At 42.1% G+C, this 26,726-nt stretch overlaps 1 protein-coding gene across 1 annotated transcript in view; it reads right to left on the bottom strand.

The window, feature by feature from the left end:
- The window catches only part of GALNT17 (polypeptide N-acetylgalactosaminyltransferase 17), a 1,750,844-nt gene that overhangs the window by 969,051 nt on the left and 755,067 nt on the right, over positions 1 to 26,726 (bottom strand). Inside the window, exon 5 of the mRNA XM_069226928.1 lies at positions 8,628 to 8,825. Within this exon, the coding sequence (XP_069083029.1) occupies positions 8,628 to 8,825 (198 nt within the window). The remainder of the gene's footprint in view (positions 1 to 8,627; positions 8,826 to 26,726) is intronic.

The following is a 26,726-nucleotide window of genomic DNA, read 5'->3' as shown; positions in this document are numbered from 1 at the left end:
CCTCTGAACAATAGAATGCAGAGTGATACCAAGGTGCATGACCACTTCCTCCAAAGTGTGGCATATTCCTGTCCCAGAAAGCATCAGTCTTCCAAAATCCATGATGGCTGAAATTTCAACAGCCCAGTCAGAGCTAACAAAACCAAATACCAGTATGGCTCATTTCCATAGTTCTCCTCCTCCTAACATCTGCAAATTCCTTCCTTAAGCCTAGTATCTGGCTGAGGGGTGCAGGATGTGGAGTATATGGCCTGGTACACCCTGTCTATCCTGCTCTCCTTTGACGCTGGATTGTTTATCATCCCTCCTTTTGATCTGGCATTCCTGTGCAGCTGCAGAGCTCCCTTTGGCAGATATCCTCTCCCCTGGACAGCCACTTATCAACTAAAGTAGCCTTGCTAATCCTGTTAGCACAGACTTATCAGGGGGGATCTCCAGAAGGCTAGATTTTTGCCTATAGATAGAAAAGATGCATAACTTATTTTCTGTACAATTTATGATCAATTCACCAATGGCAAATTAATGGATATATCAAAACAAATCTTTTAAGTCCTAGAATTATATTTCTATGGCTTTCCTAACAATATTTACAATCAAATACAATATTACAATGTTCCCCTTTGGAGCCCAGTATCTACAATGGGGGGAAAATGAAGTGAGCAGTTTGCCTTCACCAGGCTTTATAAAATATATTTTATAAGGACCCTGCTTATGGTTACATGAACCCCCACCTCTGGGACACTTAGGGGAGAACCTGGGTGTACGTAATATGTAAAAAATAATGTAGATTATCACTAAAGTGGCCATAGCAACAAAGTCGAATTGGGACACTGTTTCCATTTAAATGCAATCTGCATAGTCAGGCTGCATTTAAAAATGACAGAAAACCTCCAGCAGTGCCCACATACAAAGGGCAGCAAGTCTGCTGGGCCTCTAACGTTCATGCCCTATTATATACTAGGAACTTATGAGCATATTGAACCCCGTGCCCTATTAGCTACTAAGGTCTTACAGGGTCTGTCAGTCCAATTGTAAGGGTACCCCAATACCTAGTGTACTCTACTAAATGTATGTGTTTTAGCATGGCACTGGCCTATGTTTGGCTAGTAGGGTCCGGGCACAGTCAGAGTCGGTTACCATCAGCACCAGTCAGCAAACAAAATAGGGGTGAACAGGGCAAAAGGATGACTGTGCAACAATCATCTACTCATGTCTTACAGCATGAGATTGTTTTTGCAACTGCTTTTCTACTCTTTGTTTGACTACCTATTAGTGCTAAGTTTAAGCTGGTGGTTTCCGGTGCTCCACACTGGTAGTTGTCTACATCAGCACTCATGACAATATGCCAGCTGGTGGTGCTGTTTATCTACTTTAGAAATGTCCACAACAACAGCTGTTTAATAATTCAATATTAAACACGTGCTCTCCTGGACCCCGTCAATGACAACTACACCATCAAAATCATGAACACTATCCACTCCAGCTCTCCATCTGACCCCTGCCCTCACCACATCCTCAACAAAGCAAGCTCCATCATCGCACCCCAACTCCAGAAGATCATCAACAGCTCCAAGGTGGATCCAAGGGAGCTCAAGAACTTCTGGCCTATCTCCTGGATTACGGCAATGCCCGCTAAGCAGGAACCATGGCCAAACTCCAGAAGAGGTTGCAACGCATTCAGAACGCCTCCGCACGCCTCATCCTGGACATCCCCCACCACTGCCACATCACAGACCACCTGCAGAAAAACCTGCACTGGCTCCCAGTCAACAAGAGAATCACCTTCAAACTCCTCACCCACGCTCACAAAGCACTGCACAACACCGGACCAGAATACCTCAGCAAACGACTCTCCTTCTACACCCCGACCCGGCATCTCCGCTCTGCTGACCTCTCCCTCGCAACCGTCCCACGCATCTGCAGAACTACAACCGGAGGTAGATCATTTTCACACCTCGCCACCAAAATGTGGAACACTCTTCCCACCCACCTGCGCCAGACCAAAGACCTCCTTACCTTCAGGAAACTTCTCAATACCTGGCTGTTCGAGCAGTAGCACCACCTACCCACCCACTCCCTCCCCCTCCCCTCCTCAGCACCTTGAGACCCTCATGGGTGAGTAGTGCGCTTTACAAATCCCTGATTGATTGATTGATTGATTGATTGATTAAAAATGACTAATGCCTGCTGCCAAAGTCATTCTTATAGGTTGTGGGCCTGAAATAGTCTGAATCATCACATTTGTTGGAGTATGACGGAAAATAGTTGTGTTGGTACTGCCATTGGCAGCACTGGCAGCAGCAATGTATGCTGCAAGCAGCAGTGGCCACCTAACAAAGGCACTGCCACTTATTATTATTTTTTACAAATTGAGCACTGTTGTCTTTCAATATCAGTGCAGTCCTTTTCATGGAGAAAACAACTGAAAAAACTACTACTTTTTATTTTTCTTTAAATCCCCTTTTTCTTTGCTTTTTCGGGTCTTCTTCCCTCCATAACAGCATTGCTCCTGACCAGACTCCTTCCTATTATTGCTACTGTATGCTTTCCTAGTTCTTGTATTTTCTTCCAGCATCCCCTCCAACAGCTATACTCTGCCTCCTCTCTCTGCTCGTAACCACTGGTGCCCTCATTCCATGCTCTCCATTTTGGGCTAATTAATTTATACCCTCCACCGCAGGCCCCCATTAATTTCCTTTTCCTGCTTCTTTTTACCTTACCCTTCTTTTTACCTCACCCTGCCAATGGTCTTTCTCCTTGTCCTAGATTCCCTCTTCATACTTTTTTTTCTTCTCAGGCCTTTTTCTCCCCACTTTTTTTTTTTTTTTAAACAGAATGTTTATTTGACTGTGCGTCCTGTGTTTTGTTCTGTGATTTTTCAACAAAACTGTATGAGGAGAGGAAAAATTGTGTGAAAGGAGAGGTTTTAGGGGGCATATATTTATACTCTGTTTGCACAGAATTAGCGTCATTTTTTTCTACTCTAATTCGGTGCAAAACCGACTCCATATTTATACTTTGGTGCTAGATCCGTCTAGAGCCAAATTTATGGAGTTAAAGTAATTTTTTGGAAGTGGAGACCTACCTTGCCTTAATGAGTTGCAAGGTAGGCGTTCCCGTGCAAAAAATCACTCTATGGCCTTAACGCCATATTTAGGGGAATATTTCTATTCTGGGGCATATTTATACTCTGTTTGCACCATATTAGCATCATTTCTTTTAATCTAATTCGGTGCAAAACTTACTCCATATTTATACTTTGGTGCTAGACCCGTCTAGCACCAAGGCCCTGATTTATACTTTTTTGTGCTGCATTAACGTCATTTTTTGACGCCAAAGTGGCGCAAACTTACAGAATATTGGCCATTATTTATACTTTTTGCTGCAAAACTGCACTAGCTCAGTTTTCCGCCAAAAAGTTTAGCACCGGCTTGCACCATTTCTGTGCATCAGCCGGGCACCATATTTATGGAATGGTTCAAGCAGGTGCAAAGGGCAGGTTAGAGTTAAAAAAAAAAAGACTCTAACCAGATGAGCGTCATTTTATGGTGCTAAACCTACCATGCTACATGACTCCTTAGAAAAGTCAGGGGTCATGCCCACCACCCCAACTGCCAGCACAGAGGACAGGGGTCCCCTGGGCATGGTCATTGCACCCTGTGCCATGTATGGGGGCCCATTTCAGGGCCCCCTATGGCACTTTCAAAAATAAAATGCAATCTTACTTGTACTTACCTGGGATGGGGTCCCCCATCCTCAGCAGTCCCTCTGGTGTGGGTGGGGGCGCCCCAGGGGCCTGGGGAGGGCACCTGTGGGCTTATTCCATGGTGTTCCACCATGGAAATAGGCCCACAGGTCCCCTAACGCCTGCCCTGACCCAGGCTCTAAAAAATGGGGCAAAGAAAGCTTTGCACCATTTTTTGACCCCTTCTCCTTCCCTTGCACCATTTTTGCATGGGAGTATAAATATGGCGTTAAGGCCATAGAGTCATTTTTTGCACGGGAACGCCTACCTTGCATCTCATTAAGTCAAGGTAGGTTTCCACTTCCAAAAAATGACTTTAAGTCCATAAATTTGGCGCCAGACAGGTCACGCACCAAAGTATAAACATGGAGTTTGTTTTGTACCGAATTAGAGTAAAAAAATGACTCTAATTCTGTGCAAACAGAGAATAAATATGCCCTTAGCTTAAAAAAATGACGCTAATCAGGTTAGAGTCATTTATTTTGACTCTAACCTGCCTAACGTCATTTTATTAACGCTAGCCTACCGTTTGCACCGGCTTGCACCATTCCATAAATATGGTGCCCAGCTGGTGCGAAAAAATGGTGAAAGCAGTGCAAAAAGTTTTGGTGCAAAACTGCGTTGGTGCAGTTTTGCACCAAAAAGTTTAAACAAGGCCCTAGGTACGTAATTTATTTAGAACTAATTTTGCTAATCCGAATATTTGATAGGGGTCATTGGTTATGTGTTCATTGAAACAAGTAAATGATGATATGCTCTGCCCCATGAAGATTTGCTTGCAAGCTCAGTGCCTCCCTTTGTAGAATACAAAAACACCAGCATACTCTGCCACATTATAGTAGGGCCTGCGGAGCAAGTAAATGATAGCTGGACATGTTCTGCTCTTTGCCGGTCTGACCAATTTGAAAATGACATTATTGCCCTGGAATACAAATGCTCTTTAATTCTGAAACATAACCTTTACTTAAGCCAGCACCTGCTTTAGAAAAAATGATGTTTCAAATTAAGGAGTTTTCATGCCAATTTTTCCCAGACTTCTCACAAGGTGAGTCCAAAACAAACAAGCATTTGCAATGCAATGGGTCTCGCATTTTCTCGAGTGAAAATTAAAAGTAAAATAGTTGACATAAGCGAGCCAATTTAAAGCACCACAGCTGCCATGAGCAGGAGCATGAAGGAGACACACAGAAGGAAAAAGAAGTTTGCTCGCAGTCAAACATATTGGCAATCGTGCAATTATCCATGTAACAGGGGCAGTCTGCAAGACGGTAACAAAATCACCCCAAGGCAGGACAAACGTAGAGCATTTACCATTGTCATGAAAGGATTTTTTAAAGGCAAGCCCACAAATGAGTGAATATTGATGGGTGTGAGGTGGGGGTGGTTAAAGCCCACATATATATCAATAAGTCGGAAAAAACAGCCCTTGCGCGCTGCTATGCCCGACCTAAAAAAGGTGAAAGCTTCAATATGAATACTGCTAAAACTCAGATTACCTTTTAATAGATTAACCCTATGATACTTGTGTGCACTATTCTGTACTGACTATGTTTACTTCAGATGATAGATTAACACAAATCTTCAAAAATCTAGATATGCACGTTCCCTGCAACACACATAAATCAGCTTTAACATGCTTCTTGCTAGATTCATCCATAAGCAATACAACATTAGTTACTTGTAAAATTAATCTTCTTTGCAGCTCAACCCTACCTAATTTATCTCATGCAAATTAGGAGAGGATGAGCCTTTACTATTTTCCTTCCAACGTAGTAAATGCTCCCTCCATGACTACAAGAAGTGCACCAAACCATCGAGACCTCAGTGATTTTATAAAAGCCAGTCACGATGCTATACAATAAAAACCTGCTCAATATTCTTTATAGTACCTTGAGGCCACTGAATGGTATAAGTAGAATTCTACAACACATTAAGCTATAGGATGAAATTACATTCCTTTGACCTCAACATATTGAGACTATTAATAACCATGACAACCAGAATGTCCCTTAAAAACAGAACTAGCTGAAGTCACACAATTGTCTATTAGTGGGGGAGAGAGGATTTTTAGAAAGTGTAGACAAAGACATTTTCTTTTTACATAGCGATGAACTAAAGATTCAAGTGAATGAATCTACAAATTCGACTTCATTTTCTGCAAACCCTGAAGGTGTTGCACTATGGCATGCCAATGGACCTCGTTGCTAAGCTGCATTAACATTAAAACCAAGCAATACAGATCCTTACACCACATTTGATCATAATTCACAGCACACACTGAAGCACAAGAAATGTTACCTATGATGCTTTAACAAATATCAAAATAAAACAAATTAATTTAAAAGATGGCCAGCAACCAAAAAGTTCTAGTCTGTTGTAATCCATGTACAGTATTGTACCTCCAATGTCCAATACAGTTCCATTTGTTTTCCTCCTTCTAGCCAATAACCCATGGGTACCTGTTAGCGCGTCAGATCTTAATAAGTGAACTTACAAAGGGACGCAAATAGGTAGATTAACCTTTTGACTCGCATTTAAGATGCTCCCACCATAGATTCCAGTATATGCAGATCAATAACCAATCAATAACATTAACAATCAATGATGATCAATAGCATTAGTAATCAGTAAGAGTCCGTAATTATTGCACACCATGACCTTTCATTCATGAATAACCACACCTTTTAGTAAACGTTACTATATTTATTTCCCTATATTAACAATGTTAAAGTCACGTACGATAATCTCAAAATCAAATGATAAACATACAGAAACATCACTGGCTGCGCAACGCGGTGAAGTAAATGTAATCTAATCAAAGATTGAGAAATTACACATTCTAAGGTTACAGTGCAAATTAATAACAAGAACAACTGAGCAAACAATATTACATACATTTATATTCAGCAAAGGAAAGACATCGACTGTTACTTCCTTTAGCAAATTTTCATAAGTGATGATCCTTATCTATCACCAGATTAGCATTAGCATGTTGGGTTTCATGCAAAACAATTTAGTCAACACAAATTTAGAAAACATCTAACTATGGCTCTATCAAAATAGTGCGTTTGGTACCTAGAAAGGAAAAGCAAATAGGCATAACAAAACACATGCGTAACAGTATACCTCTCCTCAATTGGATCGGCAAGGTAAAATAGTCTTCATCATCAGGACATCAGTTCAGTCAGCAAGGCATCAGGATTCAGCATCAAAGATCAGAAAACGCAAAGTCTTCATGCATTAAAGTTAAGCACATCTCTAGACGCTCAGTAAAGTAATGGCCTTTCGTCAAGAAGAAAATGGGCAAATGCGCTGTCTTCCATCAGTGTAGTCCGGCTAAGTTAGATTTCCTAAAATTGCATCCCAAGTCCCTATTGGTCAAGGGATCGCACGTTCACACTTTGTCCAATAAAACTAAAATATCAAAACTGTGATTTCTACTAGTACACAGTTCACATGTTGCTGCATAAAAGGCAAGAATGCAGGAGGAACTGTATCTCTTCTTATTTAATAACCAATGTGAGACTGGCATCACCTTTGATACCATTTGTAGCGATCTGGGTGGGGATGGGTATTGATACTTGTTTATGCTAGAGCAGGTATTATAATAAAAATATTAATGAATATTCATGTATTCTGAGTGATGGATTTGCGTAGAAAATGTAATAATATAGAGAAAAATAACGCACGCATTTGAAAATGTGTCCACGTGAGTGGCCGCCAATGTTCACGAAGTATACTTATTATTGGCTTATTATTATGAAATATGGAGTTTATGTTTGATAATGTAGTAGTACATCATATTAAGGGTTATGCATTATGTCTTAGCTTTATTAATTATAGGCCTTAACTTAGCGAAGGTCTTGGCCTAGTTGCACGGCCTCATGTCAAGCTGTATTTCTGAACTGAATAATAAAATGCCTTCTCAGATAATTAAATTGTAATTTTCCACTGTGTTGAGTAAATGTGCTCGTAGCTAAATGTCTTTCTCATGAGAACCACTTGCTAGAAGACTCTGTTCTTGCTAAATGTAACAATATAAGTGTAATGTGTGGAAGACTGACTTTCTCAGGAGGAGAGTCAATGGAGACACTGACTGGAGTATAAGCTGCAACAATATTGTTACCTTACGAGCCGGACGATGAGGACATTACAAGAGGAGCCAATCACATTGCTTCGATTAATCAAGCTGCTCATTTCAGTACATTTCAGTGCATTCTAGAGTAGAACTTGTTTCTTATCATCAGCTGATACGTGAACACTGCTGTAGCCATAGATCAGAGATATCCCATAGGCCATCTCTTACACAGGGTCATTCAGAGCTGACAGATATGGTACATCAGTCAAAACATGGCAGATACTCTGCCTGACAAACTCACAGTTTGTTCACTCCATTTGAAAGTGGGAGAAGCATGAGGTTTCTGCTACTCAAGCCTCACCTGGCACCACCTGCTGAAACCTTTGACTGATGAGTCAACTACTGCCCTTCTAGTGAATGTAAGAGATAAAGTCTGGCCTGCTTAGGGCAATCTTTCCGCCATTCATTTTTCCTGTTCTAGACTGGCAGGGAAAAGCTGGTGGTCCCAGACAAGAAACATCAGAAATGGACCTAATACCCTGGGAGAAATCCCAGTGCATCAGGTTCATTACTTATTTATTTATTTTGTGCTTTAAAGAAGTAAACCCCAACTTTGGGGTTATGTTTTAGCAAAACAAATGCCAAATCAAGCCCTTTCAGTAAACTGATACCCACTGAGATGTCCTGACAGGCAGCCTGCCAGACTCCAAATATCCTCTTAACCTTCGTACACAATGTTATATCAACTAATGCCAGGTTGTTTATTGAATCAATAGAGGTGTTTGTAAAAATGAAATCCCTCACCTGATAGGTAGAGATGGATCTCCCGCGTCCCACCAGTCCTTGGGTGGGCTAATGTACATGCACCACAATTCCCAACTATAACCATGAGCTGAATTCTCATAACGCTGCACTTCGAACGTGTCCTGCTTGATATTGTCAATTGAAGGAAGAATTACTCGCTTATAATCTTGTTGAATCCGAGTAAGAACTGGTTCAGCCCTGCATAAAGAGAGAAAAGAGAAAACGTGAGAAAATTTTCATTACCATGTATTTCGTGAATATCCAATTTATGACACATTTGGAGGCATTCTCAGTATGAACAAACACATGTATTTTGTTTATTTAAACATATTTTAAACAAATGTGGCCCATCACCCGAGTCACTTCTGAATTATGTGGAAAAACAAAAAGAAAATAAACTAGAGAGAAAATAAATCTGAAGGAAAAATGGAAAGAAAAGCGGGTTAGGGTCCATCTAGGAATTGCAATGTTCTTTTATAAACATTCTTCAGCCACACCGTTTCCAAGAACGCTTCTAGTTGGCCATGGCACATATCAGTTCACTCTACAAGAATTTTCTGAATAGAAGGCAGTTGCCTTCTGCTCAGATCCAGAAGGTGATGGTGTTCCATGGGTTGAGGCCCGCAAATCCTACAAAGTCCTAGCCTAACATTTAAATTTTCAAAACTCAATGAAAGTCAAAGTTTAGTGAAAAATATGTCTGGCCAAGAATAAGTTATATTTTCTTGATTGAACTGTCCCGAAATAGAGACCGTGACTGTGACAAAAAAGATATATCAAAGACAATGCATTTAGAATACCAAATGACAAACATGAATTGCTATGGGTGCTTCAAAGTGTTTAAGTGATGAACAGACATGGTTGTTTGATGCTTGGTGCAGAAAAGTACAAGATGAACAACATATTCCAGAATTCAGTACTTGCAGGTGTTAATAATATTTATTATAGGAAGCATCAATTTTATTGATGGTGTTGTAATTTTATTCGCCATTGGATACAGTATTGTAAAGAAGGAATCGTTTTGAAGATTGATCACTTTTCAGATCTCCTACTATGGGAAATGTGACAAAGTGAAATACTACTTGGGGTGGATGGTAGTCTACCGCAAGTAATAAGGTTCCTGATTTCTTAGGTCCGGTCAAAGGTTTCAGTAATTTAAACCTGAGCTCAACCACTAGTAACTTTGACACAGAGCAGACAGGTTTAATTTAGCAAAAACATGTAAAGCGTTCAGAAGTGGGAAAACAGTTTAAAATTCAAAACCACACACATTAAAAATCCCACTCCAATTTATGAAAATAGAGTAAACCATAACAGAATGACACCAAGTCAACATATGTCCAATAGGGTGAACTTGAGAAATGAATGATTTAAAGAGTTAGGAGCAAATATTGCCAAGAAGGACAAAGCACTGATTGCGGCCCTGGTGGAGTACAACAAGTACATTGGCATCTATAGGACCTTAAAGTAAGAAGTTTGAAAACAACTCTAAGTCCAAATACCATAAAGGACGTCATTGTTTTTCTGAGGAAAAACTCTTCTTGATGCAGCATAAACCTGAAATTCAGTCCAATGCTATGGAATTGCTAGTTGGATTCTTTCCATGGTTAGTCACCTGGTAGTGAATCAAGGAGACATAGGTGTTCATTACGAGTCTGGTGGTCATTTGACTGCCAGACTTGCGGTGGCGGTCGGACGTCCGCCAATGCGGCAGTCTGAGCACCACATTATGACCACGGCAGACCTGCCGCGGTCAGACCGCCAGCATTTGCCAGGATCAGAGATCCTGGCAGTCTGGAAGTTGCAGCGGTCCTAATCCACATTGCAGCGCTGTCCTGGGGATTATGGCCTCTTTCTCCGCCAGCGATTTCCTGGCGGTAACACTACCATGAAAAGGCTGGCGGAGAATGGTGCAGGGGGCCCTAGGGCGGCCCCAGCACTGACATGCACTTGGCATAGGCAGTGCGGGGGGTCCCCCTTGCCAGCACCCATGCAATGTTCACTGTCCGCTTTGCTGTAGGATGTTTCCGGCCCTCCCAGCTAGCGGGAAACTCTTACTGTGCCCGGCATGGAGGTAGCCACTATGGTGGCAACCTCCCTGTTGGATGTACGGCGGACAGCCTAAACCATCCGCCAAACTCGTAATCAGGCCCTTAATGTGGATTCTAGATGCAACCAGGTAGCATAGTTTAATTGCAGAGGCTGCAGACTTCTGAGCAGGAGCTTCGGGCACTGGCACACTTTGTTTTTCAAATGAAGCACTGGTTCAGCAGCCTATGGGTAGCGGACCTTATCAGACAATCCTAGTTCCTCTTTGACCAAGGAAGGTTCCCTGGGCCTGACCTACTCACTTTTGCAGTAGTACTTTCTTGTTTTACTGAAAATATGCCCAAAATGCAATGCATCAGGGGAAATCCATGAGAAGGAAAGTCCCCAGCCACACTAATCTTGGGCTCTTAAGGCTGGAGTTCTGAGTTTGGGAGTGCACCATGATAATCCTAGTGTCTTTGTACATCTAACACAAAAATCCACTGTGAAGAAAGCACTGTTTTGCTTTCTGCCTTTCCTTAGTCTCAGGTGCAGCTTTCTTCTTACCGGAGCACTCACTCTTGTTTTTGCTTCAAGTTATGATTTTGAGGCTTGAGGATCTGCCTAGGTGTAAAAGGCACACCTTCTCCTTGACGAATGTGTGATTACAGCAGAGGTGCATTTCTGTTATGACCATGGTCCTATATAATATCCCAAATTAGGAGACAATACAAGACAGGTATGACAGCCTTATATCTCATTCTTTTTACACGGAGTACATGGAATAGATAGGCCCTGAAGAATTCCATAGCCACTTTGGGCTGGTAAATCTGGTCAAAATATGTTGGTGAATGGATTGATGAATCATTATATTTCATCTGGAATTAACTTATGACTTTCTTCCAATATCAAGGGTACTCACTAATAAAATAAAATTCTTGGGTTTACCTTTAGATATTTTTATTACTGGATCCCTGGTTATCTCCAGAGTAATAATTATATAAGAACTTCTAATCTGGTTGAGTTTGCCAGAATGGTATTCACTTACTGTAGTGTGGTGAGGACACCTATGATGAAGCATGCCACGATAAGTTGTGAGTGAAGCGTCTCCTCCAATATCTTTTAACTGCCTCATTTAATAGAGAATATTAAATAGGATCATGTAGATTTCATTGCACAGATTCAAAGTCCTCTTTTGCAGTGAATTTGATGACTACCCGGCTAATAAAGGCCAGGTAGCCCTTTCATTACTTATGGGACCGAACCAAATTTTTTTATTTACATGTGACAGTTGTTAACCAGGCCATGCTTGGTGTTCTTGATATACTAACCCTATTCTTGTCCCTAACAGGACTTCTAAGTTGCTACAGGGTTCATAGTTAGCAAGTTTTGCAGCAGCTTCTTATATTTTGAAATTTCCCCTATTGGGATCTACAGCATAAAACTCTACCCATGAGCAAAATATTTCAAAAGATTATGTACCACGTGCATTTACAATCACAGTTACACTACCTCCTGCGTTAGGTAGACCCCTAGCCAAAAGGTGTTGTATAATTGGTGCCCTGAAGTATTATATCAAAAGAGGTTGCTGATCCATTACAGAACAGATTCAAAATTGAAATCTAAATTGTGAATTACCTTTTATTACTCAAGTGCCCGAAAATCCCACAGCAGAGATTGAGCAACTATCTGAACTGAATGAGGAGACCAATATCACAAAGTATGTCTCCACTATTTAGTAATAATTATAAAACTCTTGCATGTGTCATCCAAGATTACTCAAAGATCAAGCCCCATGTAAGGATGCGAATGCTATGTTTTTTTGGAATTCTTCCCCATAACTCGGCCTAGTAATGAGTTTTCTTAAACCTTTGGCACGAAGGACTTACTCAATGTGCCAAGATGAGAAAGCGAACTCAGATGAATGCAACCCCTCAACATACCACAGAACATTACTTGAAGAAAGTGCATACTAGATAACAGTCAGTCCTGTGAGACTTCACAGAAATACGTAGAAGACCTTAAACCCTCTTTCATCATGAACAGACACACTCACGAAAGCATTTTCAAGAATTATGAAAATTAAAACACTATCGTAGTACACATAACATGAATGGCAGCTATTATGAAAATAAACAAGATAGTGCTCATGATATGTGTCACAAGGGAGAATAACAGAAAATATTGTAACATTATGACGGTTATTAAGGCTGCTTTTCATCAATATTGCCAAACCCCTCCTTTCCCTAGGCCAACTAAGCAAGGTTTAGCACAAAATAGGAGCCTTATTGATTTTAATAGATGCTGTCCAACTGAATATCTTTTATGTACAATAGAAGTAATCTTCAGTAATGAAACAGCAGCTGCTGTTCTTCTCTCTGTACCTTTGCAGCTATGTTGTCCTCCAACCAGAAGATAAGCTGGTAGGAGGACTTGATGCGTCTCCTCTATAGTCTTCAGCAAGGAAATGTTTTCATGGCTAATAGATGATGCCCACAACTCAGTCTTGAATCTCTGGATTGAAGTTGCCCTCTAGACAATAGTGCTATGTTCCATTTTACGTATTCATTCTGAACAATGTTGAACATTTTCAAAATAAACAATTGGCACAAAATCCCTCTTCTACTTATATTTTATGAAACGTGTCTTACTGTTTAAAAACAATAACTGAGGAATCGAGATGCTAACTTCTATGATGCCTTGTCCATTATTTAAAACAATACTGAAAAAGCAATTCATATCGCACAAAAACAAACATGAATATTTTCAAGCAACCTGAATTATCACATTGCATTGATCAAATACCTTAACAACATCAACATTTGAGCATTTATACCTGACACATTTCCATAAATAAATGAAAATATATTATCTAAAAGGGAATATATAAAATAGAAAAAATATTAAAACTATAGCACTTCTCCTCTGTATCATAAACACATCTTTGGGAGCTTAGGACATGAGCACTAGCCTCATTTTCAATCAGTCATCAACATCCCTCCCGCTTTGTATCTAGTTTTCTCTGCAATATGACTGGGTACCTTATATTAAACTTTATGTGAGACTGTACATCTTCTAGCCAAATTGGTCAATATATAATTGTGTTGCTGAACTGGAAATAAATATTAGAAACATAAATAAATCATGCTAAAATGAACTTTTCATCTTTACCCATCTTCAAATGGCTTTCAACACCAAAAAAGGGATTTTGAACATTGGTTTCCTCAGTGGAATCAGCCTGGCGGGAAGGTGGAATTACTTGCTATCTCCTCCTTTATTGAGATCTGGGACACATGCTGAATATCACTTCCACCCCCTTTTTGTAGGATGAATGACTGGAGGATTTGCTAGATGGAGCTGTAATTCCTTTGCTATACAGACAGGATGGATTAGTTACAGAGCTAGGTAAAGGGCTTTGTCATATCAAGATAAATTTACACCACCTTGGTATATGACTGCAAGAAATGTGGTAGTCTACTTAGAAGTAGTCTCCCAAAAACCTAAAATGTCCTGTAAAAAAAGCGATGATGTATGGTGGAGGAATATTCTAAAACATTCTTATCATTCTTCAAATGGGGAGATTTTCAAGTTTGTATTTCATTTGAACAGCATTTCTCGCCAACAATGTTGGAAATTAAATAGCTCAAAATACATTACTTAGCACACAAAAGCTCTGGCGACTCTGTGACCTTCATAACAACCTCTCCCTCGAAATCCAACTGTGTTAGAAAAGGGGCATTCTTACCTGGTACTTCTCCAGCAATGCATTAAGGGTACAGAACCCCCTACCCACCTAAATCAGAAATACCGATTTCTCACAATTCTAAAAAAAACTCTAAAAAGCATGTCCTGTGAAAAAAATCCCCATAATCCAAATATATTGGTTGAACACATGGCTTTAGAATAGTTATACACAATTTTCTACAAGTCTTAAACACTCATACCTAGCTCTATATAAATTATTACTTTGAAGACCATGGCTTTTATGTGTTAAAGTGTGCTCGTATTTATGCATAAAACTGTGTTCTGATGCCATTTCAGACTGAGGACCTCATTACTGCGTCAGCAGACCGCCATATTACGAGTAGTGGCTGCTCACGGCCATTTTTGAAGCGGAGAGCAGCCATCATTTGTTCTAGCGGTCGGCTGAGCAGAGGCTATTCCCTCGTCAGCACTGCCACGCCAGCAGGACTCCGCCCTCCATATTACGTGCTGTAATACGGCTTGGCTGTGTCCTGCTGCCGTAGTGGTGGTGGAGAGGGAAGATCACCAGGACCCATCCCCTCCTGGATGTCCTCCTCGATGGAAGAGGTGAGTGGGCATCCAAAAGAGGGGGTAGGGAGTCTGTGGTGTGTTTGGGTGCGTGTGTGTGTGTTTGTGGAGGGGGGTGCTGAATGCGTGCTTGTCTGCGAGTATGTGTATGTGTGTGCGCATGTATGTGCCCATGTATGGAGGTGTCTGTATGAATGAATGCGAGTGAGTGGGTGTGTCTGAGTGCATGTATGCGTGTGCTGAATGGGTGTGTATGTGAATGCATGCGTGCGTGAAGTGGTGGGGGGCTGCCTGTGAGTGTATGGATGGGTGGAGGGGATGTGTGCATATGTGGAGATGTGTATGTGCTGGCGACAGGAATAAAGATTCCTGTCGCTGGGTGCGTGACTGCCAGGCTTTTCGTGTGACCATCATGGAAAGCTGGCGGAGTGCAACCTCGTAATCCGGACGGCGGCCTGAGGCCTGCCGCCAGATTGGAGGAGGTCACCGCCGGCCACGGCGGTGCAACCACACTGACGGGCCAGGCAGAGATGAGGAGGTTTGGGTTTGGCCAAACCACACAACTCGAAATACGGCAGTCTTCACTGCCAGCTCTGCAGCAGTGAGTCTGCCACGGTGAGTTTGGCGGTCTCAAGACCGCCAGACTCGTAATGAGGGCCAGAGTTTCTGCTCTGTAACATGTGATGAATAAACTAATAAAATTAGGGTGACATGACCTTTGCCATAAGCCACACTCTCAGAATAGTAAATGTATATCATACTATTAAAGGTTTTGAGTACTTCCACTGTAGCGATAGGTGCCTTTGGTTAAAGGGTACCTTCCAAAGGCAACCTAGCCTCGATCACGCAGAGACCATTCTACCTCATATGTAGCCTTTATAAAGGGAAATAAGCAGAGAAGGACACAAACTGCTATTAAAGATGAATTCATGCTTTGCCTACTGGAGGAAACGCAGATGCACTGCTCCAACCTCAAGCATAAATTCAAGGTATGAGGACTTACTCCAACAATGTTGAGAGACAGCTTTGTGAATAGATGTTCAGGAACATTTGTATCTTGTTCTGATTTGCCTGATTTGCCTCTTGGGAGCTGAAGAGTTTAGAACCTCATAATTTAGGGTTCCACACATATATTAGCAATATATACCAAATGTGTGTTTAGCAGTGTAACCCATGTGAAATTAATATTCATTGAATTCTAGTAGGTGGTTGTATGCATATATTATCAAATGTAACCATATATTTAGTCATGCCAAAAGTACCCGTTCAGAAGTCATGTTTTCTAAAGTCGGTCTAATCTGTAACCAGTCCTGAGCTGCACGAATTTCACGTTTCTAAAATGTTCTACATGTCTCATGTTTTCCCCACTGCAGGTGTCTTATCAATTTGCTCATTTGATGGAAAAGGCTTTTTATTGACTGAAACTGTTAGAGGCATTAATTGGAAGTTGGCTGCGGGACGCAGATCATGATGGTGGGGGAAATCCTCCTGTACCAGGCAAACTGAACCAAGGATACATCCAAGGTCATGCAGATGTGAGTTTCTTTGTGCAGTGCTGGGAAACTAGGAAGTATACCTGCTCTCAGAAAACAACTCTAGCAGATTGAACCATTTGTTAGGAACTGATGTCAACCTCCCAGAATTTTCTTTCTTGTATTAATTATGTGTTTCGTAGAGTAGTTTGACAACCTGGAGTGTTGAGGTTCAAGCTTGAACTCTCATACTTATTCCTCAAAGATTGGTTCATTTGACTCAGGCACCTGCCTCTTAGAAATACCCTGCTCCTTTTTCTATACTTATTTAGAATAGGGAAGTTCATTTATAGAACCTGCCTACCTAATATTCTGACTACTCTGCATCGTTATATTGTGCATCTTTTACTAGATAATGTACACATTCAGATTGCATGACCATTTGAATATAAATGTTTATTTTATAAACTGATTATCTTACTATTTGGGGCTGAATTGTAGGCCTGGATGAAAATTGTTAAGAGAATGCTTTTGGTGTGGACAACGTCCACTCAGTCATTTTTGTGGAGCCACAGGTTTCACTGTACTTGAAATGTATTGTTGATGCTTGCTCCTCTTTCAAGTCAACAACCAAAGATCCAAATTACCAATGGAGAGTCTTGTTTGATGACTACACTAAACAATTGAGATACAATGACCTCTGCTCAATCAGTTCTTAAAAAGCAAGAGTTTGCTTACCTATTGGAGATTTCTCAGTTGACTGGTGAAATCTTTGAAATACTTGTATAGCTTTATCCGTTGTGCGGAGACATCTACAGCCGCTTCCAAGAGGAGTGGGTTCACCGAAGCCAGAAAAGAAGAAATCAACACTAAGGACCTCATTAGACATCTGGCGGTCCATGGACCGCCAAATTCACAGTGGTGCTCGGACCGCCGCCAACAGGGGTGGTCTGACCGCTATATTATGACTATGGCAGAGCCATCACGGTCGGACCACGGGCACCTCCGATGGTCTGGAGGTGCTGGTGGTCTCAATCCAGCAGGGAAGTGCTGCAAGTAGTGCTGTCCTCCGTATTACGACCTGTGTTTCCACCAGCCTTTGCAAGGCGGTCCCCACACCATGCAAAGGCTGGTGGAAAGTGGGTGCCAGGGACCCCATGTGGGCCCCTGCACTGCCCATGCACTTACATGGGCAGTGCAGGTGTCCCCTATGGGCAGCCCAGTCGCGCTTTTCACTGCCCGAATTACGGGCAGTGAAAAGCGTGACAGGTGCTGCTGCACCCGACACACTGCAACATTGCTGCCGGCTCGATTACGAGCCGGTGTCAGTGTTGTGGTGAGTATTCCGCTGGGACAGCAGGCGGAAATGATGTTTCCACCCACTGGCCCAGTGGTAAACTCATAATTGAGCCGGTAGGCAGAAAACCGGAGTGTTGGTTTTCCGTCAGAAAGAGTTTGATGGGTGGCCTCCGCCGCCTGCAAACTCAAAATGAGGCTCTTAGAAACTACATGAAAAGCTACTTTTGCTAAAAGATACTAACTTGCAGGACAAATATTTGAAGGTAAAGCCAGAGCATTCTTCTAAGACAGACACTACATTACAATCTGCTTGCTGCTGTGAGTTTTTTTGTACTCTGCCATGACCTCAGGCAAAGGATTCAAAGGAAGGGTATTCTCCTTTAGATTGAGGATTTGTTGTCACAGGGTTTGTGTCACAAGAGAAGTCTTGTGACACAAACCCTGTGACAACAAATCCTCAATCTAAAAATTGACTGGGGGAAAATTCACCACATATTTTATGTTCTTGCATCAATACCTGCGATTTGAAGCCCCTTCATCCCACTTTACACACCAGGGCCCATATTTATAGAGTTTTTGTGATGCATTTGCGTAGTTTTTTTACACAAAAGCAGCGCAAACTTACAAAATACAATTATATTTTGTAAGTTTGCACCACTTTTGCAACAAAAAAATGACGCAAATGCGGCGCAAAAAAACTATAAATAAGGGGTCATATGTTTCTGGCTCACTAGACAGTCCCATTCACTACATGTGGGGGCTTTAAGCCCATCTCAAACAAAGGCCTCTGCTTCATCCTGCTGGATTTATCTTTCCTCTAGGACATTGTCTACATCCAAACTTAGAAACCTTGACCTGAGCAGGCCACCTTCTCAGATCCAACTGTGCACATTTGTGTGTCAGTATTTCAGAATCCCTAGACTTCTATAAATGGAATTTCTCATTGTTACATAAACGTCACATATACTTTTTCAATAGATAATCACTAAATGCATTTTCCCTATAGAAGCCTGTACGGTAGTCAAACTTTATAATTTTCAATCTGTTTTTCAAGTGTTTTCTTTTGTGTGACAATTTTCTCGTAATTCTTTTTCTCTCTTTAATAAGAGCTGTATTGGACCTTCAACTTATGTATTTTGTTCACTGTCTTGTTGGTGAGTTGTTTTGTTATTCACAAACCTGTTCTAATGCCACCCTTGGGGGAAAAAACTATTTTACATTTACAGGCCATCTCTCTCTATTGGCCTCTCTCCCTCGTAAAATTACCTTTGGGTTTCATTCAAAGCCCTTTTAAAGATGTAGGCCCTAGATTCTCAAACCCTGTATGTACATATGTCATGCTTTCTACAGGGTAAAGTTGAAACACACAAGATGATGATTACAAAGGAAGGGTTTGCTGATCTTCTCAGTATTAATGTAACTTACACTTTGGATGCTCTAACCAGGGTGTGAATTTCTCTGCAATCCATTCTGACATCAAGTTCAGGGGTTGCGAGTGTTCCCAAAGCAATGTAAAAGAGATGGTCACACTCAAAAAAGAGGCCATTTACGTGTAAGGGTTAGGCACTGGTAGTGGCAGCTAGCTTTTACCATTCCCTTGTCTGCATTAGGTGACTGTTAAGAAGCCCAGAGGGAGTCACAGGACAAGGAAGCAACCAGTGGCGTAACCAGTGTGTCATGACCACTAGTAAGAGGAAGGAAAGGAGCCCCACTAATCAATGTTACAGTGATAATCTAACACCTTTGAGCCCCAGTGTCACTTCACCTGTTGCACCAATGGAAGCTTCGTCCCTGTCCCTGTCCCAGGAGAACCTTGTCACCAGTTGTACATCCATCAAACTTGTGGCACACCAAGATAAAGGCAAGGTAGGGCTGTAGAGAACATAAGAGCCATACAAGCCAATGATGAAGAAGGCATGCTGCCTGATCAGCCAGGACAATGAGGACCAAATGAAGACATCTAGTGTATGGAAAGGTTATCCAAGGGTCAGGGGGAGAGAATAGTCTTTAAATATCTGACAAAGCCATTTCCAGTCCCAGTGTTATGCCTGGAAATAGAAGGTTCAACCACAAAATCTCTTGTATCTAGGCAGTCATGTGGTAACTAGACATCTGTTGGCAGGCTAGTGGCATAGCGAAATGGGAAGAGGCCCCCCTGCAAACAACATAGAGGGTCCCCCCTCCAGACAGACGCATTCAGGCCAGGTGATGTGCTGAGGGGGCCTCCTGGAGCTCTGGCCCCCGCACTATGGTAGCTGCAGAGGCCTTTGTTAAGCCACTGCGGCAGGCCTGTGTCATAATTATATTATGAGGCAGCATAATGAGTAGCCATGGCGTGCCCTGTCCACTATACATACATGATGTACCTCTCTGCAGGGTCATCCTCAAACTTTTTGCCTTCACCCTCTTGTTTTGGCTTTTAGGACTCCGTGCACTTTACCTTTGTTAATCATTGCTAATGTGCTTGTACTTTCTCCCTTAAGCACGGTAAAATTTGCTCAAACATAATTGGTACATTTAATTTACTTTCAAGTCCATAGAAAAGTGGTACTACATGTATGCAGGGCCTGTTAATTAAATGCTACTAATGAACTTGCACTGCTTGTGCTGGTCACTTAAGTAGTCTTTTAAACATGTCTCAGGCCTGCCATTGCGACCTGTATGTGCAAATTTAAACTGCCATTTCGACCTGGCTAAATAAATGTTTTGCCAGGCCTAAACCTTCTTTTTTAAATCACATAAGTCACCCTTAGAGTAGGCCCTACAGGGCCCTGATGGAAGGGTGCATTGTATTGAATAAGTACTTCCAACATTTACATGTCCTAGTAGTGAAAAACTATCACTACTACAAGGCCTACCGCTCCCAAATGATACTTTTGAGTTACCTTATTACATTTAATAAGTGATAACTTTCAATTGGGACTAAGAATTAATGTTGAGTGTGGTGTCTAAAGAGTTGCATTTAACCGCTTTTTAATGGTAAAGTCAGATTCTAAGTCACAATTCTGAAAATGCCACAGTAGAAGAATGGCATTTTCTTATCCCAACCATTTGGTTCCAGTAGCCTGTATCCTGGATCACATGACTAAGGCGGTCATTCTGACCGCGGCGGGCGGTCACCGCCATTTGGCCGCTCGGCGGTCAAAAGACCGCGGAGGCCATTCTGGCTTTCCCGCTGGGCCGGCGGGCGCCCGCCAAAGGAGCACCGCCCGCCGGCCCAGCGGGAAAGGCCCTGCAACACAGAGGCCGGCTCCGAATGGAGCCGGCGGTGTTGCAGGGGTGCGAGGGGTGCAGTTGCACCCGTCGCGATTTTCACTGTCTGCTATGCAGACAGTGAAAATCATGCTGGGGCCCTGTTAGGGGGCCCCTGCACTGCCCATGCCAGTGGCATGGGCAGTGCAGGGGCCCCCAGGGGCCCCATGACACCCGTTCCCGCCATCCTGTTCCTGGCGGTCAAAACCGCCAGAAACAGGCTGGCGGGAAGGGGGTCGGAATCCCCATGGCGGCGCTGCTTGCAGCGCCTCCATGGAGGTTCAGCCCTGCCAGGGGTATTCCGGCGGGAAACCGCCGGATCCCCTTTTCTGACCGCGGCTTTACCGCCGCGGTCAGAATGGGCAATGAAGCACCGCCAGCCTGTTGGCGGTGCTTCCGTTGCCCGCGGCCCTGGCGGTTTATGACCGCCAGGGTCAGAATGAGGGCCTAAGTGTAGCTGGCTGTTGGTCTTTGTGTATTGCTCCCAGAGAGTGGGACAAAAGGGAGAATAGGTGTTGGCAGGATGAGCTATCTCTGTTTTGATGAGGGGAAGAAGCTGTCACCTGCCACACTTTCACATCACAAAGGCGAGTCTTTTGTGCCCCAGACAAGCTGGAGCAGGGGGCAGGGAGGCAGGGAATTCCAAACACCTCTTGGGGTGGGTACATCCATAACCTTCTCCTACTGCAAAGTTGGACACTCAAAGTTGGGCACTCAAACTCGACTCTTCAATATACCTTTGGATTAGTGGAAGGACTGCTGTGCTGTTCTGCTACAAGAAGGACTGCTACTCTGCTGCCCTGCTATTCTGCTGCCCTGATGCCTGTGTGAAAAGGACTAGACCTGCACCGTGATCCCTAGGACCACCAGAGTGACACCAAGGGCTAAATGACTGGCCTCCTGATCAGAGCCTCAGGAACAGAAAAAGCTCCAATCAAATAGAACCCAGCCCATAGACTCTTTATGCTGTGAGTCTTGCCCGCCAAGTGGTGCCACCCTAGTCCTGGACCTTTGGAAGTAGGCCTGAAGGTGCTCTGCCATCCCAGCTGTGGTCCTGTGGGCAGAACTGGTGCAGCACAATGTATTGTCTCTCGGCACCACATCGGAACTGCTCATGCATGATGCACTATCAACACAGGACTTGGCATCGCAGTCCCATAGCTCCTCGGAACCTCAGCTGCACGACACATCCTCAACACAGGACAATGTATCGCAGCCCTGCAGCTCCTTGAAACTCCATCTTCGATGGAGGGCCTAGCACCACTCCACAACCAGAATTTAAGGTATTTTACTCAGCAGGCTGAACTTAGTTCCAGTATCTGTTCGCACTCCGAAATCGGCCTGAACTTGTGACTTTGTCCTAGTCCGGTGTGACCAGATAACCACAGCTGGTGCTTTAAGCTTCCAGGAACTCTTTTCCCTTAAATCTTTTAAATTGCATGTATATTGTTTTACTTACTGGATTGTTGTTGTTTTGGTCTCAAGTAATTTATTCGTGTTGGTTTTATTCTTCTAAATTGATCTTGGATTTTTTGTGTTGTGTTTTCACTTTATTACGGTTTGAAGTACTGCATAAATACTTTACACATTGCCTCTAAGTTAAGCTTGACTGCTTGTGCCAAGCTACCAGAGGGTTAAGCACAAATTTATTTGGGATTGCTTGTGGCTTCACCCTCACAGGAATTGTGGTTGCTGCTTGAGTAAGATGTCACTCCCCTCAACCAGTAACCCAAAATTTTACAATACAATTTAAAGTTTATTTTTTTCACTGGGAGCCCATTTAATTATTTTAAGGCTGATGTGACATAGCCATGTTTTTTCAAACCAAATAACAGGTGGGCTCCACAGTTTTAGACTATGGAGTTTTAAGCCATATATTATAGAGTCCTGTGTCTAAAAAATCTGTGGTAATTCAACTAGGATAAGATAGGAGAAATAATTACAGTGACTTTCTGACTGCAATGGAGAAATGACAGAGCTCCTTCTATCAGTAAATAGATGTAGAAAAGTTGTTTTGGAGGCTACATTTAATTGGGAGGAACAGCTGAATTCTTCAGTCCAAGGCAGCGGTAAAGATAAATGGTTGAGAGGGTGTAAGACAGGGGCCACCAACTAGTAGATGATGAGCTACTGATGGCTTACCAACTCCCTGGAAGTAGATCTTGGAAGGGTAGCCCAGACCAGCAGGTCATAGAGACAGTCTGGTATACTGAAGGAGTTTGTGAAGTTTATTTTTAAGACCTTTGGAGTCACATCTAGCCAAACCAATGTCAGGTATCCATACTAATGGATAAACGCAGCCTGTAGCAGTGGGATGGCCTGTAACATGACCACCTATATCCTGTCACGGTCTTGGAAGGTTGTGTAGAGAGGCGACATGTTCTATCAATCACACTGTGTGAATAAACACTCAATGTTGAAAGAATGACAGAAGGAGCAAGGTTAGAGTCACTTGAGTGCAGGACTGTAAGGAGAGGTCATTATCAGTAATGATATATGGGGAGGTCAGATTTGGAATCTCATTGAATGTGGTCATATTGTAACTATTCATAAGTAGCTCAGGGTGGTATTCATTGATCAGATGCAGCTACCATCATAGAAAAGTGTGGAGATCCCCGAGTTAGTAGCAGGATTTAATTTAGCCCCTGATAAACTTATGATTGGCCACTTTCAAAAATTGAAACATCTTCTCTGCTAATGCAGCTGTAATTCTTCAAAAAGTCTCAATGACCATGTTATTTGATTATCATGTGCACCTAGAAGGAATTTAAGTCTGTAGTTTGCCCGTTATAAGTAAAATAAGCAAAAACATAAAGGCCCTGATTCTGATGGGATTCCCAATTCAGATGCAAGGGTTTGTCCTTGCTAAAGTTTCGCAGCTAAAACCAGGTGACAATTTTGTAGGGACAAATGCAAAATCCTGATACCCATATCTACTGCAGACCAAAGTATCTGGTATTAGTTCAGGAATCAACAGGGCATTCAGAGAAAATCCCTAAGAGTTTCATTATGTGTTGTGTTCTACCACAAGCCCCTTTTTTTGGTTGGTATTGTCCTTGAAATCAAGTAGCATGTCTTACTGTTCTTCTCACTGATGATAAGATGTTTTCAGTGATATCCCTCAAAACTAGATGAATGGGAGAAACAATTAAGACAAAGCAATCTTCAGGGCCTTTGTACAGCTTTGGCATTCTATCATGCCGTGAAACATGTTTGCGTACAATAAACCATACTAATTTATAAATTACATGCTGGGAATCCACAAGACCATCTCTCCAAGAATCTGCAAAATTCACATTTTCCAAAATTTCCAAAACTCCTGCAGAAATGGTCAAGCCCACTAATATACATTGCCAATTTCTTTGTTATTGCTTAGTTATTTTGGTAAATATTGGTTCGTGCATTTGAGTATGACTATTCATATTTTCCTTAATTCCAATCAAACTCCATCTCGTCAATTACAGCCAATGCTTCAAGATGGTTCCTTGTCATTAACATATGGTGGTGCATAACAGGAGAAGTATTAGAATGAGGATAATCATGCACATCAGCACTACATTTTGTCTGTATATATCCATAGTTCCACTTTCCATACACTGTACAGGGAGTTTATTTGGTTGCCTATAAGCATGAATGAATGAATTAGTGTATTGGTTCAAATCACAAATATTGTTACAATATATACAACAGCAATAAAATCAACCAAATAATACATACTTACAAATAAGTTAAAATAAAGGAAGTACTACTATCACATGAGTCTAGCACACAATTGAAGTGGGTTACACTGCATGGTCCTCAAAACAGACATAGTTCATAATCTCAGTCCTAACACAATGTAAGAGATTTGATTTTATAAAAAAATTATATTCATGTATTTACTGAACCGAGCTAGTTCTGTGACATCGCTACTATTCAAACACAGGTATTGTGCTTCCTTAAACATGGAGACCCCATTTCTTTAGGGGTGAGCGCAAAGCGATCCGTCCCTCTTCTAATCTCTCTTTAGGGGGATTTTAACCACGCCCATGTTACGTCAGTCACTTTCATTGGTTTGTGGACTTGCCTTTTAAAATCTCCTTGTTTTCATTCATAAAAGGCATGCATACGTCATGCCTTTTCCAATGTTTAGCCCTCTGCGAGAGAACCAGTAAACTACTGGAAACATACAAGGCCCCATGTTTTCCGTATGGTTTCTGGACTACTTTTTCTCTTTATTTCGCAGCGCAATCGCACTGTGTTTTACACAGTGCGATCACGCTCGGCTTTTTCCTATTTAATGTGGCAAGAAAAGTCCGGTTAGGAGTTTACAACGCTAATAGCTCTAACAACGTAATGCGAGACCCGTTGCATTGCAAATGCTTGTTTAAAACAAGGTTTAGGTAAAGCGCGGTGTGCAGTAAAATATCCAGGGCAGCAGCGGAGTAAGTTAACAGTGGATTCCCTCCGGTAATTGCAAAACCTGCAGTGCATATTAGGTGTGGGCTTGTGCTTCAAGGAAGCTCTGTAGTCTTCTGTGGGTACATCCATACATCCCGTGGCCGGATGTAGGTTCTGTATTGCCTACTCAATGCCACTCTCAGATATGGCTGAACTTTGTTTTTTTCGTAGGAGTTGCAAAATTGAATAGAACGGTCCAGCCTATTTCAACTTACTTACTTCGTCCTCCCTCGAAATGGTGGTAACATGCCTTTTCAAAATGGCTCATGGGACCTGGTAAGTCATAATTCCTAATACCTTTTAATAAGCTTTTCTACAGGCAACAGCCTTTATGTGCCTGTAGAAAAGCTCTCGCACAATTTAATCAGATTTCCCGACAAGAATCCTCTGATTCTACTACAGCAGAGTGCCCTGTGGGTGCGTCATTCACAAATAATAAACACCCTTTAAAGATGTGTACATTTCGTGTGCTGTATCAACAGGTCGAACAATAACACAGTTAAAAAAAAAAAAAAAAAAAAATATCTAAAACAAGATGTTCTGAAAAGTATAAGTAAGTATTAACTAAACCCTACAAGATGAGAAAAATCATTCATCCATGTGAAAACAATGTCACTGGGTTCCTATGGGAATTAATATGAAATATCAACAAACAACAATACATTACAGAACTGAATGGCCTCATACCTTTGTGGAGTGTCACGAACCTAGGGGTTAAGTAGAGGTAACGTGGGAATACGCATGATTATTTAGAATCTGTGATGGTCAGAGGTCACCCTTTGACATTGACCCTATGTATAAGTAGACCGGGACCGTATCCCTGAGGGGGACACCGCTACGACCAATTTTAAGCAGACCACTGTTCTAGCACCCGTGGCTACTGGGGTAGAGAGTGCCCGGAGTGGTTTAAGTGGGTGTGTTTCAACATCTGGTAAAACCACTGGAGCAGAGCACAGGGCAGAGACACTGACCTCAAACAAACCCCTCGTCCAGCTGACCTCCCTCCAACAGCTCCCGCGCCTGCGCTTCTCACAGCCCCCTCTTGCCTGCCACAGAGCAGCCCCCTCATATTTATCACCTGCTCAAAACTGTCCCCTATGAATACATTGCCCTTCAGCAATTTCACTTCCCTCTCTCTATTTGGAACTGTATTTGTTGATTACTATAGCATCCTTCTGCCTTGAATGTCGATGCCCCTTTAGTGAGCTACATACAATCTAAAAATAAAAAAACAAAAGGACACCATGTATATAAGGTGGAACAAATGCCTCAATACTAATATTTGTGGAAAATGACAGATTTAAACACATTTAGCGAAAATATCAACAAATTATAA

Source organism: Pleurodeles waltl, chromosome 3_2 (assembly GCF_031143425.1).
Source record: "Pleurodeles waltl isolate 20211129_DDA chromosome 3_2, aPleWal1.hap1.20221129, whole genome shotgun sequence".
Taxonomy (NCBI): Eukaryota; Metazoa; Chordata; class Amphibia; order Caudata; family Salamandridae; genus Pleurodeles; species Pleurodeles waltl.
Note: the sequence above shows the minus strand (reverse complement) of the source record. Positions and strands in the feature narration are given on the sequence as shown.